This window comes from Dipodomys spectabilis, unplaced genomic scaffold, assembly GCF_019054845.1.
Source record: "Dipodomys spectabilis isolate Male_0828 unplaced genomic scaffold, ASM1905484v1 ptg000054l, whole genome shotgun sequence".
Classification (NCBI taxonomy): domain Eukaryota; kingdom Metazoa; phylum Chordata; class Mammalia; order Rodentia; family Heteromyidae; genus Dipodomys; species Dipodomys spectabilis.
This window is the reverse complement of record NW_024870731.1, coordinates 25383737-25403650: the sequence shown is the minus strand read 5'-3', so window position 1 is coordinate 25403650 and position 19914 is coordinate 25383737. Positions and strand designations below refer to the sequence as shown.

The following is a 19914-nucleotide window of genomic DNA, read 5'->3' as shown; positions in this document are numbered from 1 at the left end:
TGGACTCCTGAATGCTTGCTCATACCCATTAAATGCTTCTGGGCCTGGCCCTATACTTTTCTCAGAAGGGAATTGGTTCCTGGACCATATTTGGAAGGTCCATGTAATATTTTCTGTGAATTTTGCCAAGCACTAAATGACATTGCAGTAGTGACATAGGTTGCGGAAACTTACATTTAGACACACTCCTACACACATCCTCTGACACAATAGATTGGACCAGATGTGCTATTCAAGTCCTGTGACTGGTAACCACTGTCATTTGTCTGAGATTTCAGATAGATTTAGAGAAAGGCTAGTTCTAATATGGGGGAAAAGCATGTCACTGTTTTGGACCCTAGATAATGATGATAATGATGAAGATGAAGATGATGATGATGATGGTGACAATGATGACAATGACATTACTACCAGTCAGGTTCATATTTTGCACCATTGAATGCTCATGTTAACCCCTAAAATTGCTCTTATTGTTCACTATGATAATACCTAACAGATAAATAAGCTAAAGATCAGGTCTCTAATTTATAGACAAGGAACGTTCGGCTGAACAGTATACAGACTCCTCCACGGAAGTCCTTCAGTGGCTCCCTGGGGCTTCTCAACCCTATTTCTACTCTCTATGTCCCATCCATCCCTACTCAACTCCTCCTCACATCAGTCCATGTGACCTTACCTTCCTGGGCTCAGGGGTAGTGGTAGTGGTGATTATGGTGGTGAGGCAGTAGCATATATCCTCCTCCTCCTCCTCCTCCTCCTCCTCCTCCTCCTCCTCCTCCCTCCTCCTCTCCCTCCCTCTCCTCCTCCCTCCCTTTTTCCTCCTCCTTTATATCTCCCTCTCCTTTCTCCCCCTCTCCCTCCTCCTCATCTTCTTTTTCCTCCTCCTCCTCCATCTCTTCCTTCTCCTTTGGAGTATATCAGGGTTTAAACTCAGAGCTTTGTGCTTATAAGGCAGACATTACATCACTTGAGTCATGCCTCCAGCCTTTTTTTGCTTCATGTTTTGCAATAATGCAACACTGTTTTGTCTGGGCCTGACCTTAGACTGCGATCTTCATATCTTTGTCTCCTGCGTACTGGAATGACAAGTTTAAATCGCAGTGCCTGGCTTGTTGGTTGAGATGAGTCTTGCAAATGTTTTGCCCTGGCTGGCCTTGAACAATCTATTCCTAAGTAGCTGTGGTTACAGGGGTGCATCTCCACACTCAACATTTTTTTCTTTTCTTTTCTATTTTTTCATGATTTTTTATTCTTATTATAAAGGTGATGTACAGAGGGGTTACAGTTACATATATCTGATAGTGTGGACATTTCTTTTTAAACAATGTCACCCTTTCTCTTGACTGTATAGCTCATTTTCATTTTTTTCTCAGTAAGTTTTTTTTATTGTGAAAATACCATACAGAGGGGTTACAATTACATGAGCAAGGTAATGAGTACATTTCTTTCTTTCTTTTTTTGGGGGGGGCGGTCCGGTCGTGGGGCCTGAACTCTGGGCCTGGGTGCTGTCCCTCAGCTCTTCAGCTCAAGGCTAGCACTCTACCACTTGAGCCACAGCACCACTTCTGACTTTTTTCTTTTTCCTTATGTGGTGCTGAGGAATCAAACCCAGGACCTCAGGCATGCAAGGCAAGCGCTCTATCACTGTGCCACCTTCCCAGCCCCGAGTACATTTCTTATTAAGCATTGTTGTCTCCTCCTTTGTTTCCTCTTACCATCCCTGCTCTCCCATCCCCCCCCCCTCCAAAGTTGTAAAGTTCATTTTTCGACATAACGACTTGTACATCTCATTGTTGTAATGGGTCCACCTGTATCCTTATTTAAACAATTTGTTTTTTCCTTCCCCTCCCCAAATTATACCAACATCAAAAACAGTGAAAACAGGGGTTATACTGTGGGTGAGGGACATATAAAGTAACAAAAAATCATCTTATAAATATGTTAGAAACAATAGCAAGAAAGAAAAAACATTTGAGCTCATTTTCAACATAGTGTCTAGTGAGTATCACTGCTGCATTTGCTCACCCTTTGTCCTACCATTTCTGTACCCTCCCTACCCTCCCAAATGAACACATAAGACAAAAAGAAAAGAAAACAAAAACAGCAACAAAGGAAAAAAAAAACCTCTTGTTTCCATTTCCTGGAGTTAATCTTGATAAATATTATTTTATATGATCACGTGCACATAGGTATTGTGTCTTTGTGTTCCTCTCTTAAGACTGTCCTTAGCCTGCTACTGACACAAGAATAGGCCTGAGGACCAATGGAACAAAATAGATGACCCAGAAATGAATTCACAGACATATAACCAACTAATATTTGGTAAGGGAGCAAAAAACACAGGTTGGATGAAAGACAGCCTATTCAACAATTGGCTATCCACATGCAGAAAATTTAAGCTAGATCTTTATATATCACCTTGCACCAGAAACAATTCAAAATGGATTAAAGATCTCAATGTAACACCCTGAACATATTAAAGGGAGGGGTAGGGAAAACATTAGGGCTCATAGGCACAGTTTGAAACTTTAAGTAAAGATCCAGAAACACAGCAAAGCAAAGAAAGACTGAGTAAATAAGATTGCATCAAACTTAAAAGTTTCTGCATGGCAAAGGACATAGCTAACAAAATAAATGCTCCACAGAATGGGGGAAGATTTTTACCAGCTATGTATCAGACAAGAACTTAATATCCAAAATATATTTAGAGCTTAAAAATTAATCTCCCATAAACCCTCAAGAAACAACAGCCCAATTAATAAATGGGCTAATGGCTCAAAGAGAGACTTTTCAAAAGAAATATAAATGGCCAGCAGATGCATGAAGAAATGTTCAACATCTCTGGCCATAAAGGAAATGCTTTTCTTGTTTTACTTATTTTTTTAATCAAAGGTAAATTTGGAAGTTTGAATTCATGATCTCAATTCAATTCTTCTTTAAAAAAACATACTTTTTGGGACAATGTAGACTTTTCTAAACAAGAGGTATGAGGAGAGAATTACCTTGTTCAATATTTATCAGGTCTTTCAGGTCTTTTCCATTGCGCGCTCTCTCTCTCTCTCTCTCTCTCTCACTGTCTCTCTCTGTCTCTCTCTGTCTCTGTGTCTCTGTCTCTGTCTCTCTCTCTCTCTCTCGTGTTTGTCCTAGGGCTTGAAGTCAGGGCCTGGGCACTGTTTCTGTGCTTTCTGTTCAAGGCTAGTGCTCTACCACTTTAGCCACATCTCTACTTCCAGCTATTTGGTGACCAATTGGAGATAAGAGTCTCCTGAACTTTTCTGCCCATGCTAGTTTCAAATTGTGATCCTCAGCTCTCAGCCTCCTGAGTAGCTAGGATTACTAACTTGAATCACTAGCATTGGGTCTATTAATATATTTTTAGGTATTAAGTACAATGAAGCAATCTGTTAAACCTACATTCTAGGACCTTGCCAAAGATATTTTTGAAAGTTTCAAATAAGGAAGAATTTCTGAAAGTTTTATGGTAGCCCTTGAAAGAGAAGAAATATACCATTTAATGATACATCTATGTCTATTTCTATGGTTTTATTATTTTCCCTCTTTGCTAAAATAAGAGTTATAAGTCAGCCTAGACCAGAGATTAAATGTGGAAATAAACAATACTTTTTGTTCAGTCGAGTGTGTTGACTGAAGGCTGACAATGATCAGGTTTTTATGGAAAAGTGATATTTGGAAATTCTAAGGGGCGTAATTAGTGATGGAATCATCAAAAGGCTCAACAATTACACTGCAGCAGAGCTTATAATTATGGGTATGAGGATTTTAATTATATATTCCTATTTTATAGCTCAGCTTATAAAACAAACACTAAAGAGGAGAAAAAAAGATGAGTCAATTGCAGTAGAAACCAGAATATGTAAATTTTTGCTTTACAATTTGGGGTGGTAAATCTGCTTCTAATGGATTATTTTAAGGATAATCATTTTGGGGGAGAAAAAAGGTGTCTTTTGAATAACATCTATATTTTGAATTTTTATTTTTCACTGGCAAGGAGAAAACACATTATATAGATAAAACTAAGCGAAGATAGAAGGAAGGAAGAAAGGAAGGAAAAAAGAAAGGAAAAAGCACTATACCATGTCATTTCTGCACATATTTTCAGACAAAATTAGAATCTCTTTATTTCTCATGAGCCTTAATTACTCATTCTATATTAGGACTCTGTGTTTGCAATTAAGATAAAACTGATGCAGTCGGATGCCAGTGGCTCACACTTGTAATCCTAGCTACTCAGGAGGCTGAGGTCTGAGGATTGAGATTCAAAGCCATCCTGGGCTGGGAAGGCTTATCTCTGATTAACCACCAAAAATCCAGAAGTGGAGTTGTGGTTCAAGTGGTAGAGTACTAGCCTTGAGCAAAATAGTTTAGATACAGTTCCCAAACCCTGAGTTCAAGCCCTTTCTGGGACTGGCACTAAAACAAACAAACAAACAAAAAAGCAAATGAGATTTGTGTTTGTAGTAGCTGCCGAGTTCAGGGAAATAGACTGGGCTTTCAGCATAGATGAATTCTGGGTTCATGTGATGTATACATGTAACTTCTATCAGGCTTATTTCACATAGGGTTAGGTTTTCTCTAGGGCCCATGATCCTTGGCCTTCCCTATCTTCTTTGGAAACAAATTAGTGAAGGAAGTTAAGTCTGGAGAGCCTAGCAATAAGCATTAATGCATGGAAGTTCCTTCCCTAAGATCTCAGGTGCCTCTGATTGGTTTGGAGCTAGCCCTTAATCAGGGAATGTGGCAAAGGCAGAATGTTTGGCCTTAGACCTAGGTCACATGATTTATGCCAGGAATTGTGGGAAGGGAAGTTCAACTGCAAATCCACAATTATTGACAAATGAGAGAAGGTTGGATCAGCAAAGTGTAGCTATTAGAAGTTTCTAGATGGATGCTCTACTGTCCAAACTAAATGCTGCTGATTGTAGTAAGATTTACTTTAAAAATTACATTTAACTAATATACAAGAACATAAAAATGTGTATCAGCAGGATACCATGTAATAGTTAATACATGTATACATTGCATAACATTTGTGTTCATCTCCTCAGGATCATTTCTTTATGGTGAAAACTTTCAAATTCCTTTCTTTTGCTTTCCAAAGCATGCAGTATGTTATTATGTATAGCCCTTGTGCTTTGCCATGGTACTTCTGAACTTCTTGCTCCTGTCTGTTACTACATACTAGTCAGCCTTTCTTCCATCCCCCACCCTCTCTGGTTCCTGGCAATCCAACCACTATTTTACTCTAAATATCTATGAGATCAACATTTTAAGGCTTGGCAGATGAGTGAAATCATACAGTACTTGTCTTTCTGTGCCTGGCTTATTGCACAGAATATAATGCTCTCTAGTTTAATTCCATGTGATCAAAAATAACAAGATATCATTCTTTTTCATGTGAGAGAAGTTCAGAATACATGTGTCCCCTACTTTCTCTACCCAGCCATCAGTTGATGGACACAAGAAATGTTCCATTTCTTGGCTGTTGTGACTAGTGCTTCAGTGTGCTTGGGAATGCAGGTTTCCAATGCACTGATCTCACTTCTTTCTCTACATACTCAGGGGAAAGATTGCTGGATAGTGTGTTTAATTAATCTATTCATTGTTATTCTGTGCCAGTACCAGGACTTGGATTTAAGGCTTTGGACTTAAAGCCAAGGCTTTCTCTCAATCCTCAAGGCTTTTCTCAGCTCTCCATCTCTAGTCTTCAGATCTCAATCCTCCAGGTCTCAGCCTCATAAGTATCTAGGATTACAATCTTAGTTGACTTAATTTCAAAATTTTAAGAGGCCATCATACTGATTTCTCCAGTAGATGTACTAATCGATAACTGGCCCACTAACCATGTGCAAGAGTTCTCTTCTCTTCACATCCTCCCTAGTACTGGTTATCTTTAGTTTTTTTAATGATTTCAGTCTTGGTTAGGTTTTTGTACTTAGTAATTTGTCCATTTCTTCTACACGATCAGATTTGTATCCATATATTTGTTCATAATAATCTCTAAAGACTGTTTGTATTTCTACACTGTTAGTTATGACTGTTTTATTTCTACAGTGTTAGTTATAATATCTTTAATTTAAAAACATTTTACTCTCTCTCTTTGTTCCATATCTAGTTAAGGGTTTGTCCAACACCGAGTTCACATGCTGGCTCCTGGTACTGAAACCTTACTTCTCTCTCCCTCCTTCAAGGGGAAGGTGTCCATCTCTGTGCTGACTTGCTTGGATCTGGGGCAGTGATATCCTTCCTGCCTTCTTCAGTGTGCCTTTTAGTTTCATGGTATGACATGTAAGCACTGTGGCCTCACCTCTTACCATCTTTGTTCTTGTCATGGTAGTTTGGTACATGAATAGCTTCTGCACAATTTGGAGTGTCTCTGGGGAGAGATTGCCGAAAGATCTTACTCAGCCATGGTTTCTATAGAAATGATCCAGAACATTTGCATTCAATGTGGGGATATTGCTTGGAAAAGAAACAATTCCCTTCTACCTTTTATTAACCCTAAGCACACATCATCACTTACAAATGCTTCATGAAGTTATAATGGGAAAAGTTATAATGCTTCTTACGAATATATGATCCAGAAAAGTAGAGATTGATTTCATCTTTTTTCCTAATAATACCTTGGTGTTTATGACATGTGTAAATAATATCAGTGAAATGAACCTTAAAATGAGATACTGTCCAAGAAATGAGGTTATAATTAAAGCCAGTTTTTTTAGGCTTTAGGCCTGAATTCCGGAAGTCCCTATTAGGTCTGCCACTCACCCTCATATGCCAAAGAGACACATGTTGAAGGGCAGAGAAAGGAAGGCATTACTTTAGAACATTTCTGACGTGTTTGGGAGGTACAAATATTAGCTAATCAGGGAGGTGAGAAAGGCATGCATGGTTAAAATAGTCCCATTCCTCCAGCCTTCCTTTGATTTGTTGTGTTTCTGGATCCTTATTTAGGAAGTTTTGTTGTATATATGCCCATACAAAATGATGCCTACCAAAATGAACTCCAAGAAATAGCAATAAGAGTGTTTTTTTAGTGTACTGTTTTTCAGTTATATCTTCTTTCTTTTTATCCCCTTTGGTTCATTCCCTGTTGACACTTTTTGATTTCTGTACCCATTGTCTTATATATGTTTATCTGATCTGGAGAAGGGAAAGGGAATCAGAGAAACAGTGGGACAAAGGGTGAACTAATGCGACAGTGATACTCGCTAGCCACTATGTTGTAAGTAAACTTTACAACTTGGGGAGGGGGGAAGTCAGGGGTGCAGGGAACTGAGAGAAAATGAAAGACCTTACTTATGTAACTGTAACCCTTCTGTATATCACCTTTACAATAAAAAATAGTCCCAAGTTATAGGTATGACCTGGTAGCTCAGTCTTTTTTCTCTGGAGTTTTTATGGGTGAGTGGTCTGAAGCTTTTGCCTATTTTCTTCAAGGTGGTAAGAAGATGGAATCACCTGTCTGGACAACAGTGTTCCTTATTTCTCACAATAGGTGTTTCAGTGAATTATTTTTGTTTTTTGGAGCCCAATATATTTGGCTGCAGCAAAAATGACACAGATCCAAGAACATAGATGCAAAGTGGTACATCTGACTGTCCAGCATTCAGTGTATTTACAGGCCCAGGCAAAAGGAGCTTGTAAGTTGCCTCTAAACAAAATGTTTTGGTACTGAATATAACTTCCAAAATTTCCAAAGCATATTTACTGCAAAACATGTTTAAAACTGTCTCAAACCTGCTCATTTCACCCATTGTTTGAATAGTTTGGTGTCTGTTCCAAAAATAGTGTTGTAGGTTTTGAGAATGTAACATTGCAAAGAACATTGCAAGGCATTCAGATTCATGGAGTGTATAATTGTCTTAGCTGTGCTTTTGTTTTGCCTTCATATAAACAGCAACTGGCTTTGGCACCCATTTGTGGTAGATCTTTAGGAGGTGTTCGCAGACTTGTTGGAAAGATTGATTTCTGAGTTGTACTCAGTCGTCCGATCTACTCTAACTTTACCTAAACATTTCATTTCTTCCTGTGCCAAGAAATTAAAATGGATGATTCGAATTGTGCAATATGACATTCTTGGAAAGTTCTAGTATGTGATGAAACATTTAGCTTAGGCATACACTGGCCAAATCAATTTGAGAATAGAGGCAATTATCTGGGTTAGTCAAGCTAACAACAATTTTGCTCGAAATAAGTAGGTAATTGGGAGAGAGTGATTTTAAGAACAGCTTTAATTATCTAGAAAATAACTTTAATTCTTCACACACAGGGCAGATGTTTGAAGAAAAACCAGAACTAGGCTCCTAACAAATATTGGAAGAGCAGTATTTGCTTCAGAATTACACATCTTGCAAAATCCTCCACAAGATGGCATGCAAGCTTGGAATATACTTTAGTCCACAGTCATATTGTTACAAAATCATCTTACAACAAACAATCCACACGGAACAATCTTACAACAAATGACTAGTTTTGCCTTGTAACCTGTGCACTATTTACCTTCCAACAATATCTTTTGTAGGTTCAAGCTATTGCTTTGTTGTTTGAGTGTAGCTTGTCGAAAGAGGTGAGAAAATAATTCAATCATTTAAGTCTAGTCATACAAAGCAAATGAAGATTGGAGCCATTGGCCTACTTAACCATAACACTGTGTTGGAGGTCCAACAAGACAAGACAAAGCAGGCAAAAATGTTCTGTGGTTCATATTTGAAGAGAAATTTTTTTATGAAACTGAGAAAGGAATTGTAGTAAAATATTTACTCTAAGAAGAATGGATTTCACTATTTTAAAGTGTTCCTGGAACTACCTAGGACCAGCACAGTCTTTCACAATGAAGCCATGGTTCTCATCAGGAGAATCAAGTGGGAGTATTGTAACAAATACAGACATCAGAATCTCTGGGGTTGGGCCCAGGAATTAATATTTGTGATAGGCTCTCTAGGCCTGAGAATACAATGGTGCCTTTTTACTTTTTGATAGCAGGCATCACTAATTGAACATAGCACTCCTCCAACTCGAGCTCTCTACTACTTGAGCTCCCCCTACTATACTTTGGGGAGACCTAACCAGCCCATTCAGAGTTGAAGTTCACCTGTTGTGAGAGTTCTTAAAGAATATGGGATGGGAACTAAATGTTACTTATGTACAAGGTAATTGGTTTGTAAATGTGTAATAGGTAACTCTGCTTTCTTGCCTGACTCAGCCACACAAGTATTTCACTTTCTTTAGCAAAGGAAGTTTTAGAGAGAGCAGTGGGAAGATCTCTTGACAACTTTGTAAATCATGTCTGTGTAGAGCATCTAGCTCCCAGCCCCACTCACTACTATCATGGGTATTTTCTTGGGGGCTGAAAGAACAGGAAGAACTGGAAATTTAGAATTCCCACCAGGGCTGGGGAGTAATCTTAACCACTGAAGGAATGTGAAGTCCCATCTCCCCTCTTAGTTAGGAGCATTTCTGAGCTCCCACGCCATCATTCATCAGGGTTCACACTTTTTTTTTTGAGTTCACACTTTTTTCTTGTCCTTTTCTTCCCTTCTATGCCCACCAGAGTAGAAGTGCTGACTAAATCACTAAATTGTGCAACACAAAAATAGGTCAGGATATGCTTCTGATACACAGGTATAGAAGTAAAGCCATTGAGTTAGGCCCCCAAAGTAGATACAATATTGGTACGGCTCTCAAACTCCAGCTAGCTAGTGAGACAATAGATGGGAAGCAAATACAGGCTTTAAGCTCTAAGAAGGAGAGCTCTTATAGTCTAATAAAGATGTAAATGGAAAACTATTTTGATTGCTTATAAAGTGAAGGCAAGAGAGTAGTATTTAGAGGGTAGCAAAATAATGTATGAAGCCTGGAATCTTCAAGGGTAAACTAAGACCCATGGTTTCTATGCTGTTGAAAATGCTCAAGATAAAGTGTTTCTACTTTTCACATAGGCCCAGGGAGAGATGCAAGGCCACACTAACACAATGAAGGTTTAGTTTTCAATTATATCTGAGGTTTATTTTTATTAAAAGTATTTTTAAGCCAGGTGTCAATGGCTCATACTTGTATTCCTAGCAACTCAAGAAGCTGGACCATCAAGATTAAAGTTAGGAGCCAGCCTGGGCAGAAATGCCTCTGAGACTCTTATCTCCAATAAACTATGCAGAAAAAGCTGGAAGTAGTCCTGTGGCTCAAAGTGGTAGAGTGTTAGTCTTGAGCACAAAGCCATTCAGGGACAGTGCCCAGGCCAAGTTCAAGCCCCAGGACTGTCGAAAAGAAATGTCAAGTCCTGAGGCTTGAATTTATGGCCTCTTGCTTTCGGTGGCTTTTTGGCTCAAGGCTGACCCTGTACCAGTGGAGCCACAGCTCCACTTCTGGCTTTTTGGTGGCTAATTGGAGATAAGAGCTTCACAGATCTTTTTGACCTGGGCTAGCTTTGATGTGCCATCTCTAGACTTCAGCCTCCTAAACAGCTATGTGTACATGTGTGAACCACTGGTGCTTGGTTTATATCTGCTTTTCAACTTGAAACTATTTTCATATACATGTTTCTCTCTAATAAAACATTTTATAGATAAATAGTGACTAGGCAATACTTTTGCTTTTTAAATATTACAGGATACTATACCATTAAAAATACTTAGCCCATATCATATATTCTGTTAATTTTCTGTAAGGAAATAGTTCCCTGAATCAGATGAACAAATTAGCCATGGTAAATAAAATATATGAACATAATAGGACTTCTAAAGTTAAATAGCCTAAATTTTGGCTTTGCCACAGTCTAGTTTTGTGAATCTGGGTAAGTCTCATGACCTCTTTGTATCGCAGTCTTTATGAGAAAGCAATTGCTAGGGTATACCTTAGGATTGTCATGGGGATTAAATCAAGTAAAAAAAGTAAAGTGTTTGGAATAATACTTGGAAGAAAATATTCTATAAACGTTAGCTAAGACTAGAATTATTACTGCTATATAACACTCCTGAGTTCTAACTTAAGGCCTTGCACTGGCTAGGTGGTCAAGTGCTCAGCCACTTGAACCATACCTCCAGCCATTTCGCTTCATTATCTTTTAAATAGGGCCTTAGTTTTTACCCAGGATAGCTTGAACTGTGATCTACCTATTTATACTTTGGCATGGCTGGCACCTCACATTGATCCTGCTGATGCCAACCTCTGGAGTAGGTAGGATTACAGGCATGAGACACTATGTCCTGCTTAATGTTAACATTATTTTGTAATAATCAAGAGTCTTAGTTTTATTCCTTCCCTTTTGACTATTCTTTTTTGTTTTTCTTGTTCACCTTTCTTTGATGGACTTTCAGGTGTGACCATCTCAGGGCTCCATTTCATATGTTTCCTTTTGCCTTCCTCCTGCCCCCATCTCTTTTCTTCCCCGTCCACTGCCCCTTGCTTCTCTCACTTCTCTTCCTGCATAAAAAGTAACATGGAATTGCTCTACAACTCTGTCTTTACCCAACTAGACTCTTCGGTGCTGACCAAAAACTTAAAAAAAATTAAGCTTAGTTACCATGTTTTAAAACTAAAAAGACAATCTGAGTGCTAATGGCTCAGGCCTTAATCCTTGCTACTTAACAGGCTGAGATCTGAAGATCATTGTTCAAAGCCAGCCCAGGCAGGAAAGTCTATGAGATTCTGATGTCCAAAGTAACCACCAACAAGCTGTCACTTAAGTGGTAGAATGCTATCCTTGAGCACAAAAGCTAAAAGACAATACCCAGACCCCGAGTTCAAGCTCCAGTGCCAACATAATGAATTAATTACCTAATTTATTTTTTCCAAAAAAAGAAATGCTGCTTTTCGGCTGGGAAAACCATCTTCAGTGAGACCAGCACGAGTATGGAATGGATTTGCTATCAGAATTCCTGGGTCTGAGTCTCACCTTACCTTCTTGCTAATCAGATGTTCTTGTGTAGCTTTTCTCACCTTTGGCCTTCATTTCCTCACCTGTTAGGTTCACTAAGACAAGAACCCATCTCACAGCATCATCTAGAAGGTTGAGGGAGCTCACTGGAGAAAAAAGCTGAGCACACAAACAGAATAACGGGTGGCAAACTCCCTTGTCTTTGCACTGAGGCCTAGCTGTGGTTCCTAGAGCTTTGCTCCTGAAGCTTCAAGCTTGCGAGGTACTAACTCCCCTCCTGTGTTTGGCCGGAAGTTGGGTTCTGACATTTCCAATTCTCCAGATACTCTTGAGAGCAAATAGTCATGAGCAAGCCTTTTCAGAGATGGGAATACAGTGGATTGTGAGGCTAAATCCATCCAGAATGTCACGTTCCGCTGCAATCTGCCCTCACGCTTGGGAACCTGGGCGTGGGCTGCTGTAGATACGATTATGGCTGAAACAGTTCTTCACTAACCTTGGTGGTGACACTGGCGACAAAATGGAGACGAGGACAGGTGCCACGGCAGTGAATCTAACTTACCTGGCCCAAAAAGTTGCAATCTCTTCCCTCAATGGCTGTCTTGTGCGGGGAATCCTTCATGGAGGCGGCTTTTCTAGCAATGGCCCCGGCTGCCTAGCAACCACCATTTCCAAACCTCCCCTAAATATTGGGAAGAGTAATTCACAGCAGTGCTATCATTTTCTTAACGATAGTGCTTCATTTTCTGGAAATAAAAACAAACCTCACAAAATGTAGCCCTCTAATACATACATGATTCTGGAATAATTGCTCATAACTATGTAATGTTGGCATTGAATTTGAAACTGCAAATTTTGAATGGCTGCAAATACAAATGTGGGTTTCTTTTTCAAACAATCAGATCTACCTGTATGTAGCCAGGCCTTGTGCTTGTGTGCACTCTAGGGTAATTTAATTACCTACCAGTCATCCTCCATCCTACCCCCTCCCTGCCGTGGTCATCATTATTCTCATGTCCAAGAATGTGATGTATTTGCACATTGCTCTACAGATCGATATAACAGAAATCAATTCCACCGCACTTGTCTGGGTAGAAAGAATGGGAAGGTATGAATTAAAATTAATCAGAATGGTATGATTCATCAGAAAATCAATACACTTAAAGGTCACTAATTTCTCCAAATGATTTTTAGGTTGCTTTGTAGTCCTTCTGTGTTTAATAATCTTCTCTGTTAAATTGTCCCTGGGTGTACACAGTTATTAAGTCTGTCACACTCAGTGTAATTAACTCTTGATATTAATCATCTCCTGGATTTGTTACCCTGGCCTTTTCTAATCATTTGATCTCATCTGCCCTGGAAAATCCTGACTTCATCTGCCTTGTTTGGCAAGAACTTTGCCTCAGGGATGCTGTGTGTGGAGAACAGAAAAGCAATATGTAAAGTGATTAACAAAATAAAAAAACCCTCAGAGCTCAGATAGGTGGGGTAGGCACTTGGATATTGTAAGCTTCACTGTTCTTATCTGTGAAATGGGATGGTATCAGTTCCATAGAACTGGAAAATTAAAAAAAAAACAACACATATGAAGCACTTAACAGAATACCTAAAAGTTAGATTAGATCAAAAGTCAGTAAGACATTAAAAAAACAACTGGCACCTGGCATAGTGGCTCATTCTTGTAATCCCAGATAATCAGAAGGCAGAGATTGGAGAGTATCAGGATTCCATGCTAGCTCATGCAAAAAGCTAGTAAAACTCCCATCTCAGCTAATAAATCTGGATCTGGCATGATATGACTACAATTCTAGCTATACAGGAGGCACAGGAAAAAGGAAAGTAGTCCAAGGCTAGTCTGGGTTTAAAAAAATACAAGATTTTATTAGAAAAAATATCAAGTAAAAATATCTGAAAGTCTGATTCAAGTGATAGAGCAATTGCCTAACACATAGAGACTCTGAGTTCAGAGTCCAGTACTATCTCTTTCTCTCTCATCTATCTGTCTATCTATTATCTATCTATCTATGAAAATAGAGAAAATAGAAAATAAAGAATATGCCTTATTAAAATTTTGTTGATACCCATGTATAGAAAATCAGATGAGCAGTAGTTGACGTTTTTCCTTTGTAGAGTTGCTTGATCACCTTCTCCCCAGCTCCAAAAGAGTCCATTCTCACCATCATAGCAAACGAATAAACCCTCAGTTGTCTTTCAACAGTCAACAAGTTTCTCAAAATGTAACTTCTTCTCCTTTGCTTTTAGCTCTGGGAGGAGTATAGTGAAAGGATCAGATAAATAACTGAATATAAGAGATTAGAAAATTTTATTCTGCTTTTCTTTTGTTCTAGTCCTGGGACTTGAACTTGGGATCTGAGTGCCGTCCTTTATCTTTTTGGCTCAAAGGCAGCACTTGACTAGCTGAGTCACAGCTCCACTTCCAGCTTTCTTTTTTTTTTTTTCTTCTGGTGGTTAATTGGAGATAAAGAGTTTTGCAAACTTTCCTGCCTGGACTGGCTTTGAACTGTGATCCTCAGATCTCAGCCTCATGCTGAGGCATGAGTCCTGGCAGGAAAATTTTTTTATCATAGGCATGAGCCCTAGCCCTTGGCGGCAGGAAAATTTATTCTTAATGTTTAAGAGCAGGTTATGTAGCTTGGCATAGGTAGAATGGAAGATAGTTTCACCATCATCATCATCATCATCATTATCATAATGTCATTTTCATCATCAGCCAACATGGTTTGGGGGTGGCAGGTGAGTCACACGGAAAGATTTCAGGCGTGGTACTTGGAGAAATCTTGCCAGGGAACAGGTCATGTCTCTGCAATATTTTTCTTTCTGTTTACTGTCCAATCAACAGTTCTTCATTTCCCCGAAGGACTCTGGCTTCACAATCGACAGCATTGGAATGATCTCCACAGCCACAGTTTTTGATTTTGAGAGTGAAATGAGAAGGTAAATCCAGCATGGGAAATGCAGGTCCTCTCTCCATTGTTCCATTCTGAGAATATTCCTCCCAGCCAGCCTTGACTTGTGCTCCGCAAGTGAGGATCCCTTCAAATGACTGGCTTAGATATAAAATCAGCACTTAACTTGTAATTGCACCCTTGCTGGTTTTGGTACTGACTGTGGCTATATGGGCATCTCTGGGTCACCTGCCTTCAACCATAGTGCAGATTGTTTGAGTGTTGGGGTTTGCAGCATGCTGGGCATGGGTCAGGGGCTTCTCTGTATGTAACACAGAGCTCATTCATTATGCAAACAAACCTAAGTGATGTTTTCTCTTCACTTCCTCTATGTCTGCCAACTGGATAGCCACTAGTTCAAGTTACTATTTTTTTTTGTTTTAAAATGATTTTATGACCACCATTTTCAATTATATGTTTTGCATTGAAGTACTTCACAGGAAAAGAAATGGACATTTCAGACATAACAAAATTGCTCCTGCATCTCATCCTTGTTGTAAAAGTTGAGAGTGGAATATGTTCTGGGAGTTAGCATCCTAAGGTCTGGATGTGGTGGTGCATACCTATAATTCCAGCTACTTGGGAAGTAGAAGTAGGCTAAAGGACAGCAAAAAGGAAGAGACCCTATCTAAAAACAAACTAAAAAGGACTGGCTTAAAATTGCTAAAGCACACTTGCTCAGTAAACATAAGGCCCCGATTTCAATCCCTACTACCACCATCACAAAAGTGAAGTAACAGCATCAGCAGCAACAACAAAACAAACAGTAAAGGAGCATCCTTAGTACTAAAGCTCCAGGGGAAGTGGAAGCTTGGGGCTGGAACTAGATGCCTTCACATTGTGAATGCACCTTCCAGTGCAGAAACATGGATGTGTTACTGGGAGTAAGTAGCTCAGGCCTGTAATCCTAGCTACTCAGGAGGCTGAGATCTGAGAATCACAGTTTGATGCCAGCCTGGGCAGGAAAGTCTATGAGACTCTTATCTTCCGTGAACCACCAGAAAACTGGAAGTGGTGCTGTGTCTCAAAGAGGTAGCGTGCTAGCCTTGAGCAAAAATTGCTTTAGGATGGTATCCAGGCTCTGAGTTCAAGTCCCACACCGACACAAAAAATTGTCTTGTAAATATCAATTTGTAGGAAAAATTATAAAGTAAGAAGAAAAGAGAGAATTGATTTCATTTTTTGGTGTAAGGGAGAAAAACATTAATTTTGACACCAATGATTAGTTTATTGAAGTTAAAGTACAATAATATTTCTTGCTCAAGGGGTGAGCAACTCTTTCAATGAACACAGGATTGAGGAGTTTCCTGGATTGAATACGGGATTTGCAGAGTTCAAGTTTGTATAATGCAAGCAAATTGGCATACCTGGCCAAGAGGAAAGGGTTCCAGATTATGGAAGCTTTTATTTTTTTCATCTCTCCATTCTTTAAATCCCTGAACATCTCTACTAAAATCAAAATGTGTTAACCATTGAACCGTCTTCTTATTAAGTTACTTTGAAGTGTTTTTTAAATGCTTCTTTTGAACTTAACAGTTTTCAATATTAAAAAACAAGGTGAATGTTTGAAGAGGTAGGAACCCCACTACAGGCTCCACAGCTACAAGCTCTGCTCCACCATGCAAAAAGAATTCCCTGAGGGGTTTGTTTTTGGTGCCATTCATAGGGATTAATAGATACTTTGCTAAGTTCTTGCCTGCTCTTTCATCAGTTTAACTAATTTGTTTCTTAACAAAGTGTAAGCCACTTCCAACTGCTATAATAACTGAGCTGACTGGCACTTGAACCAGATAAATCAATTGCTGAAATTGACGAGTTAAATCTTATAGATTCCGTTTCTTTGGAAGCCATTTAGTTACTATAAAATCTGAGCTGTTTTCCTTGTGGCTGTGCCTTTAGCTTTTCATTGGTCATTAAAGTGGCTGATCCAGGAGGACTGTCTACTTCCGGAAATCTAAAGATTTTCCTCATCAATGTCAATAATAAGGACCCTACTCTTACTTGCAGGTAAGGCAATAAAACATAAAATATACTTTAACTTGACCTTAAAAATGCCTTTTTTTTTTTAATGTGGAGAAGGAAAACAAGCAAAGGGTAAACAACCGTTTAAGATGTAAGAGTCCTAAAAAAAGTTTTTGTGAATATACGTGTACGTGTGTGTGTGTGTGTGTGTGTGTGTGTGTGTGTGTGTGTGTGTGTGTGTGTGTGTGTGTGTCTGTTTGAATATGTGTATGTCAGAACTGGGGCTTGAACTCCAAGTCTATTCACTCACTGTGCCTTAGGTTTTTGCTCAAGTTTGGCTTTTTGGTAAAGATAAGAGTCTCAGCCTCTTTTTTTTTTTTTTTTTTGTCCGTTATGGGGCTTGAACTACGGGCTTTGGCCCTGTCCCAGAAGCTCTTCAGATCAAGACTAGTGCTCTACCACTTGAGCCACAGTGCCACTTCTGATTTTCTGGTGTTTAACTGGAGATAAGAGTCTCGTGGACTTTCCTGGCTGGGCTGGCTTTGAACCATGATCCTCAGATCTCAGCCTCTTCAGTAGCTAAGATTGCAGGTGTGAGCCACCAGGGCCTGGCTAGTTCTCAGCCTCTTGAGGAGCTAGAATTACAGATGTGTGCCACAGGCACCTAGATAGAAAAATCTTTCTCCCCCTCCTCTTCCTCCCCCTCCCCCTCCCCCTCCTCCTTCTTCTTTTTGCCAGTCATGGGGCCTGAACTCTGGGCCTGAGCGCTGTCCCTCAGCTCTTCAGCTCAAGTCTAGTGCTCTACCACTTGAGCCACAGTGCCACTTCAGGCTTTTTCTGCTTATGTGGTGCTGAAGAATTGAACCCATAGCCTGATGCAAGGCCAGCACTATACCACTGAGCTACCTTCCCAGCCCAAAATTCTTAAAAAAAAAAGAAAATAGCCCAGGCAGTAGTGGTGTACCCCTATAATTCTACTATTCAGGAAGCTGAGGATTAGGGGTTAAACAAATCTGAAGTAAACAAATCTTCAAGACTCCATCTTCAATTAACCACCAAAAAGCCGGAAGTGGAGAGATAGCTCATGCAGTAGAGCACTAGCTATGAGCAGAAAAAGCCAACCAAGAGCATGAGGCTCTGAGTTCAAGCCTCAAAACCAGCACAACGATAAAAAAGCAAAATAGTTTTAAATTATAAAATGTTTTGAAATTGCTATTGAACAAGGTGTAATTAATGAAGTATATTCTTCATGTCTGAGTTGACAGCTTATCTTTCATTATTATTACGAGGGAGACTATAAGGTACACAAAGGATCAGAAATTCTATGAAACTGACTCATTTTAAAACATGATTAAGTATACAGCCTCTGGAGCAAAACAGGCTTGAGGTCTAATCTTCTTTCAGCCACTTCATACTTATCCAAAAGTTAGTCTCAAATCCTCAGTTTCCACATCTGTAAAATGGGATAAAATGGTTCCTGCTTCCAAAGACTGAGGAAGGGACAAGTTCACATGAAAAGCACTTATAGTTTTGTTTGAACTGTAGGTAAGTGATCAACACAGGGGTTAGCTACTAATACCCTAAGCATGGTTTCTATTTTAATCATACTATCCTTGTCTGTATATTCCTTCATAAAGAATAGAAAAGGCACCAAGCAAATAATAATATTCTAATAATCTTTTGTTTTGATACAAGTTTATTCAATATTGAAAATGGCATCTTGAGTGTTACTTCTTTGAACTCCACTCTGCACAATAAAGCCAATGTCACACTGGAAGAAGAAATCCCAGTTGGGAAAACTATTGGAATATGCCAGGCTTCTGATGAAGATGACCTGGGAGATGTAAGCTTTGAACTAGATCCATGGAATGAGTACTTTGCAGTTGATAAAGGTATGTTGAGAGTTGTCCCTACAAACCTGCTTTATAGAGGTGGCTTGTAATCCTGTGTTACTATGCAAATATCCACACACGTAGTTTCTTTTTTATTTCCAGAAACCCAACAAGAAGCACATTGTTGATTCTTCCTCATGTCTACATAATAACCCCATCCAAGACCTAATTCTCTATTCCCTCCTGAGTGATCATATGGCTCTTTGTGGTTACTATAAAGTGGCAGTCTTTGTTCCCACCATACACAACCTTATAGCATGTCTTCAACCTAAGTCAACTCTTCTTCTTGCTTAAGGTCCTGATTTTTTGTGAAGGAGAATCTGATTGGACTGCCTAGAGTCAATCATTTATTCTTCATCCAATGGGCTGTGGCTCCTTGCTTGAGGGATGAACAGGGCCCTCCTTCCTCTCACAGTAGGTTAGGATGGTTGGAGAAATTCTACCGTCCAGAGATAGATGGTGTAGAAACTTTCCTGCTCTTTGCTCTAGGCATGGAACAATTTTACAATTTTGAGTGTGTGTCCTATGCCAGCTCCCAGGGTTCCCCAGTCATGCCAGGCTCTAGAGGCTGATCGTGGGGACTAGCTTGCTGGTGCACATTTTCTAGGGAGTTTCTTTTTCCTGTCTCTCTTCCACAGTGCCCCAGTGTCCTGGATCATTTCCCAAATAAACTACTTGTACTCTTCCAGGCTCTGCTTCTGGAAGAGCCCCAAGCTAGACAGTTGCTCCCCCACAATACCAATCTCTTACCCCTGCTTCAGCTTTTTCTCTTCTCCACAGAGCAGCTAGAATCTTTGTGTTTTGTGTTTTTGTGGTTTTTTTTTGAGAAGAACAATGAGATGCAAATTTATTTTGGGAATAGGGCATTTTTTCCATATATATTTTTATTGTAAAAATACTGTACAGAGGGGTTACAGTTACATGAGTAGGGTAATGAGTACATTTCCTATCGAGCATTGTGCCTCCTCCTTTGTTTTCCCCATACCATCCCTTCCTTCCCTACATCCTCAACTTGTCCCTACCCCCACCCCCCACCTGTTTTTGTTTTTGTTTTGAAGTGGAGGGATGATAGTACAAAGATTGAACTCAGGGCTAAACATTTGCAAGATGAGCACTCTGTCACTTGAACCACACCCTCAGTCTTTTACTTTTTTAAGATAGAATCTCCACTAACTTTATCTTGGTGGGTCTTAGATTTCTA

At 39.5% G+C, this 19914-nt stretch overlaps 1 protein-coding gene across 1 annotated transcript in view; it reads left to right on the top strand.

Moving 5' to 3' along the window:
• The window catches only part of LOC122108236 (cadherin-related family member 3-like), a 73989-nt gene that overhangs the window by 24163 nt on the left and 29912 nt on the right, over nucleotides 1-19914 (top strand). The window contains exons 6-8 of the mRNA XM_042680258.1: nucleotides 14754-14848; nucleotides 16759-16866; nucleotides 18517-18713. Of these exons, the coding sequence (XP_042536192.1) occupies nucleotides 14754-14848; nucleotides 16759-16866; nucleotides 18517-18713 (400 nt within the window). The remainder of the gene's footprint in view (nucleotides 1-14753; nucleotides 14849-16758; nucleotides 16867-18516; nucleotides 18714-19914) is intronic.